Source organism: Pundamilia nyererei, unplaced genomic scaffold (assembly GCF_000239375.1).
Source record: "Pundamilia nyererei isolate P.nyererei 1_Seehausen unplaced genomic scaffold, PunNye1.0 scaffold00014, whole genome shotgun sequence".
Taxonomy (NCBI): Eukaryota; Metazoa; Chordata; class Actinopteri; order Cichliformes; family Cichlidae; genus Pundamilia; species Pundamilia nyererei.
This window is the reverse complement of record NW_005187415.1, coordinates 3,728,928-3,735,475: the sequence shown is the minus strand read 5'-3', so window position 1 is coordinate 3,735,475 and position 6,548 is coordinate 3,728,928. Positions and strand designations below refer to the sequence as shown.

The 6,548-nt window shown below is 43.5% G+C and overlaps 1 protein-coding gene across 3 annotated transcripts in view; it reads right to left on the bottom strand.

Moving 5' to 3' along the window:
- mdfic (MyoD family inhibitor domain containing) overlaps window positions 1-6,548 on the bottom strand; it is a 24,935-nt gene that overhangs the window by 5,456 nt on the left and 12,931 nt on the right. For all 3 annotated transcript variants that reach the window (XM_005725192.2, XM_013908836.1, XM_013908837.1), the window contains exon 4: window positions 979-1,359. In XM_005725192.2, coding sequence (XP_005725249.1) covers window positions 979-1,359 — 381 coding nt within the window. The remainder of the gene's footprint in view (window positions 1-978; window positions 1,360-6,548) is intronic.

Here is a 6,548-nt window from a genome sequence, read left to right as displayed (position 1 = left end):
AAATCCTCACATAAAAACAGTAAATCTGCAAAGGCCATGTTGGATGAATAAAGCAGGAATTGCCTATCTACTTGAACAAAAATAAGCCTAAACACTGATATTCTATGAGCTACAGAAAGATAGAACACATGGAAGTCCACAAAGTACAGTAGCTGGAGAAAGGGTCGAGGGTGGGGGTGGATGGGGCCCTGTTAATGAGGGCCATGGTGCTGCTGACGGGATGTAGGGAGAGCCAAAAAGGTCCCAGAGAGGTGTGAGGGGCCGTGAGGGGCCCGGAGGAGGCTGGTTATGACTTAATGGGCACCCCGTGCTCTCCGGCCTCGTTAGACGGTCACACCTATCTCCACAATGGAAAAGGACCGGGCAGCCGCCTTCATTACTGGACTCACCTCAGCATTGCACCTGACAAAGTGACGGCTTCCCTGCATGGCAAATGGACTCTCAGGCTTGTTGTTAAAGAAAATAAAAGCCACAGGGGCGAGATGAGACGGCATTTGCTTGACGGGAGTGATAAATATGAGAGGTCATGCACCACCATCATTAAAAGGTGAGAGGAGGCAAGAATGTATTATCAATATCTTGTTAGGTATTATTTCATGAGCACCTGCGAAGAATACGCCCATTTTGTTTGATGGTGAGACTACAGATTAGGGGATACTCCATCACAAGTCTAAACCTAAACCAGGTCAGAGAGGACATTTACAGTTTCCTGGAAGTGGGCAGTACAGAAAATTCCTTTTTAATTGTTTCTGAACTCGTGATTTTATAAATTGGTATAATGATTGGTGTGCTTTTTTATTTAAGGGTGGGGGTTCTCTATAACGTTCTTCATTGAACCATGCAGCTTAAACCATTCCTGCTACATAACAAGGTAAGATAAGAGGGGAAGAAGCATACAAGCAGTAAAGTTTCAGAAATGTTAGTATTGGTTAAAAAAAGTGCAGCAGTGTGTCACTAACTTGAGTATGGAGGCGTTACCTTCAGGTAAAGGAGGTTTCTGCGACCCTGTTGAACTCCCTTTGCTGCGTCGGCTGCTGTCGCTGTTCACTGACAGGCTGGACCGCAATTTTCTCTGCATCCTCTGCGACACAGGCGTGGATGGTTGCTTTCTGGGCTGCTCTGTCATTGGAGTAGCAGTCGCTGCCCCCGAACCAGGACGTGACCCGCCCGTGGCGTTCGTGCTGATGGTTGCACCGCAGGAACACGTCCGCGTGGCCTGTGATCCGCCGGGGTGGATTCCGTTACCGTTACTCAGCACGGGTGTGCCAGCAGTGCTATGGTGAAAGCCATTTTGATCCTTGGCAGTGTCTTCTTCAGCAGTTTCCGTGGGCACTGGCTTAGACTCAGACTGGGGTTGAGCTGGTCAGAAGAGAAAAGATATTAGTTCTACTGTTTTTAAGTAAAGAGCTGGGTGTGTGGATTTAGTACAATTAAAGTACTTCATGGTCAGTGTAAGGTGATGAAAGTTGTAGTATATTTGATTCATCAAAATCATCTGCAAGCTAAGGCTTTTAATATAAAACAAAAACACACTGCTTGAAATTGCAAATATACACTTTCTCTAGAGACTGAAGGAACATTTCTTAATCAGAGCAAAGCATCAAGTCAGTTGATCTGGTCAATTAAGAACAGAGGGGGTTGTCAATCAGTTTTAGCTGCTGATAGGTGCACTCGATGGGCAGCAATGGGACAACCACAAAGTTGGAATGGTTTGGAGGCCACTGACATTTTTCGCTCCTCATCTTTTCTGGTGGTTTTTTCTACTAGTTTTGCATTTGGTCAGTGTCACTGCTGGCAGAATAAGGCGATACAGAAGTTACTACCATACAGGTAGTCCACATCAATACGTGCCATGGCCAGAAAGTTGCTGTGTCTCCCAGCACAGTCTCAAAAGCATGGAGAAGATTCCAGGAGACAGGTGGTTACCGTAGGAGAGCTGAACAAGGCCGTAGAAGGCTTTTAATCCATCACCAGCTCGATGTCCTTTAGTGGACCTTGAGCTCATTGCTTGGTCCTGTGCTCACTGCCCAGCACTGTGGAGCCCAACTGGCATTTGCCATAGAATACCAGAATTGGCATTGGTGACCTATACGCGAGACACGAAAGGCTCTGGAGAAGCTGTGGAGAACATTACGGTGCCTGTAACATCTTTCAGCATGACCAGTTTGGTGGGGGTCAGTGATCATCTTGGGAGGCATATCCACGGAGGCACGGACCTCTACAGGCTAGGCAACGGCACCTGACTGACACCAGCTATAAGGAAAAATTCCTTGGAGCCACTGTCAGACTGGTGCAGTGGATCTTGAGGTCCTTCTGATGCACAACAATGCCACACCTCATGTGGTGAGGGCATGGAGGCAGTTCATGGAGGATAAAGGAATAGATACCATTGACTGGTTCCCCACGCTCACCTGACCTAAATCCAAAGAACACCTCTGAGACATCATGTTTCAGTCCATGGACTAGCATGCTGCATCATTTTTCACTTTGCTTTTGGTGTCTTTGAATTCAGCCCTCTGTGGGTTTACAATTATAATAAGCATCCTTTCATTCCCAACACATTACCCAGACCATATCGGCACAGATACCCGGCATGATTTTTTTTCCCCACTGAGATATGATGTGTTTTCAGAGTGTCCCTTTTTAAGTGTATTTTTAAGCTGAATGTAGAGGATGAAAGAAAGAAAACAAAACTACAAAATAAGAGAGATGTATTAGTTTACTTTAATAACTTATGTTTTCCAGGTTTTTTTTAATGCTTCTGAAATCCCTTTTACCTAACTTCATTTTTGCTGTTAGAGAACTTGCAATCTCGGCACCTTGCACTTCATATATTTTATTCGCTTATAAAGTCACCGTAGCCTGCGAGTTTCACTTCTTACAAAGCAACTACAGTAATGGAGACACGCCATTCTAAGCTAAATCACTCTCAGCAAACCGTGCCACCATTCCCTAACATGATAAAAATCGATCACACGGCAAACATTTCAACTTGGAATCAAAAAGAGAGGAGCGGCGAACTTTATATGTGACAGGATCACAAAAGCCCCCGCTGCAGGCAGACGAGACAGTCGTTGGAGCCGTACCTCGGTGAGTTTAGACAGTGCGAGAGAGATTAATACAGTAAAAAGAGAAAGACAGCTTGTGATAGTGTACATATACAAAATGGCTGCTGTCTACAATAGTAATGATCTCCTCTCCTGTGAAAGCTCCGAGATGGCCTCGACGAGCCTTTCTAAGAGCACGCGTGACAGCCGCAGAAAGTCGGGAGACAGCGACCTGTCTGATAAGAGAGAAGAGGAAGGATACGAGTGAGCAAAGGCGGTGGCATTTCCCTGAGAAGAGCACCTGCACATTCAGCTCTACTGGGAGCTACTCCTACATTACCTTCGCTCCACATCAGAGCCACTTTGCATGTGCACTTGCAGCAAGATTTTGTGAATTATTCATCTCTCTCTTTTTTTTTTTTTTGAGTTTGTCTGTGTGAACCCTACTTATTCTTTTCCCCCCCTCAATGTAATACTTTCTTTATATACATTGAAAATATAACATCTTGACAACCAAACTTGAATTCTGCCTTATTCAGCTACTGCTTAAGGATGTTTAACATGCAGGGCTGTTTAACAGTTACACAGCTGTCCAAAAATATATCTATATATAAATAAATAAAATCAACAAGTTTCCAAAGTGGATGCAAACATAAAATTTAATGTGACTCTGGTAATTTCTTTCCATCTCTATTTTCTTTCTGTCAGCTCACCAACAAGTGCAATTACGGTTAACAAGAGTCGGAGAGAGTGTGGGAATCGGGCCTTGCGCTTTTTAACAACACATCACCCTGGGAGAGGCCGGACGTGAATGTGGATGTAAAACAAAGCAATTAAATACACACTCTGGGTTTCGCCTTCCCCTCATTCGGGCTTCTGCATGCTGCCTCGATAAACAAATATAGACTTGAGGGATCAGGATTCCATGCAATTTGAATTAGACAACTGGGTAGCGCACGATAGAATTCATTATGCAGTGATTTAAGACCAGGTTGATGGATTTTCTTCTCCAAAAAGACAAAAGCCTTGCAGTCTGCCCATGACAATGTGGGGGGAAGAGACTGAAGCCTAACAAGGAGGCTCGGAGCAGGGGCTACATTTGTTGCTGTTTTTTCCAGCTTTACCCCTGACAGCTGTAACTTGCTACATTTTTCACTCATTTTAATATATGTATCCTGTATTTTATTCCACTGTGTCTTTTTTTAAAAAAAAAATATTTTCAGGAAGAAGGCTAGAAAACACAGCGAGTCAGGTCTGCAGCACATCAAGACACCAGTACTCACTTGGGTGGCCAAGATGGTGACTTCACCTTCCCACCAAGATGTTTTCCTTTAAACCAGAGTCTGCCTGTGTATTATAAGACCTGTTAGATTTCTTTAACATACATTTCCATACATAAATTGCAATTATTAATTTAGCTAATGTGTGATGCTGATGTCCCCGTTGCACCTATTACGCGCCAGTGCCTGCCCACCCCCCTCCTTTTTTTGGTATTATCGTGGGTGGATAGTGCTACGCTAACAAAGACAGCGAAGTGTTGAATCACTCATAATCTGTGAAAACAGTATCATGTCACAGTTATCTTAATCTGCTTAAGTGACAGTCACACAGCAGTCAATCTTTTTTCTTTGGGTGCTTTTTTCCCCCCGACTTTCACAAAGCAGCTCATTAACCAACTATTTTAATCTGCAAGCATCACAAACCAGACTGCAAACATTCAAATTTGATGAATCCAAAATCACTATCTAATCTAAAAACACATCCAGAAACTTAATCAGAAACACAGCCTTACCATTCACACTGGCCTCAGTTTGTTCCTAACTGATTAACTCCTTGTATACATCAAGATTTATTGACAGCTGACAACTAGATTAATGGGGAAACCCCGGTTTGCCCACTGTATCACTGCAGATTCATAGTAATCTACCTGTCTGAGTATGTAGTCAGAGAACAGAGAACTCCAGTGGAGTTTGCCATGTGTCTTGTTTAAGCAAAGTAGCCACATGGACTTGCACATATAAACACACATTCACGCACAAACTGCACTGGCGGGCATAATTACCTTTTCCTTTTGAGAAAGCAAAGCTTTCAATTTGGCAAAATATAAATAGCTATTAAGAAACCACCATATAAAAAAAAAAAAAAAAAAAAAAAAAAAGTATATTAGAGGCGATTTGGGTTTCTGACACACTGTGGAGAAATATAACATTTAGTCTGAGGGGGTTGTGCTCTTCAGTGGCAGGTTCCTGAATAGTCTTTGCACAGTTGCAGTCGTTATTTTTATCCTGATGAACGCGGTGGCCGAGATTAATGGACGCGATGGAGCAATATTCATAATCATTGATCATAATAATGGTGGTACTGTCAGAGATGGCAGTGACAGACTTGTACAGTCACATGAGACAAATGAAGAGATAATGAGGAAACGCAGAAATACACTACGTTTGAATTTGTGCTACTCTGGAATCAGAAACTTTCAGTGCGTGTGACTTACAGCAAAAGTAAACTCTAAAGCATATTATCTACTACCTCCTACACACCATTCAGCTTGGCGTGCACTGTAAACACACAATACAACACAACAGACTGAGGAAAGAGCCATCGTTTATCAAGTCAACTCCTGTGAACCCTATTGAAGTGCAAACCATCCAGTGTGCATTCAACTTCTTTCACACAATATTCAGCTTTTAGCATTTCAAGGTAATGCGATGCTGTTGTGACGTTTCTGAACCCACGCTTTGATTCCACATCCAAGGATACAAATGTAAGCTGAGTCTGCTGATAAATCCTGACAGAGCAACACAGGCTCACCGCTAATACACCGCTCCGCTAACACAGCAGGAAACAAATCCCATGAAGTTTGAAAAGAACGTACAAGTTGTGCATTTGTTACAACATTGCAGCAAAGCATCCGAAGGTGTCCTAAGAGATCCACATGCACACTTTAATAGGCTGTATGTCCAGTTCTTCCCTCCAAACAAAGTTTAAATACAAGCACACACACACACACACACACACACACACACTTCAAATTGGACTTGTAACTGCCCTATTTCTAGCACATCAACAACTGTTGAGAGTGTACATTTGTAGTTGAATAAAACATGGTATTCCCCTACACACGCTGTCACACACATCACAGGGGAAACTAGGGGGTGAGTGGTTCTTGACTGTCTAAGCAGCATCCCAATTTGGTCCCAGCTACTAGTAGCTGACAGCCTCAAATATCTGGGGAGAATTTTTAAAAGGCCAGTGTTTGATGGATTCATGAAGAACACACAAATATAATTGCCATTTGTCACCGAGTCTTCAGTGGCTGCGCCACACAGGGACCGAGCAGCACAGTGCCTGGAGAGAGCTGGAGCTGCACCAGAGCTGTGCAAGGCTAGGGGTGGGTGGGTGGTGGTGGGAGGGGGTCGATCTGTATGTAAAACTGAGTATATAAACACCTCCATTTTTGTCACAGAAAATGGGTCCTACAGGACGCAACTAGAAATTGCA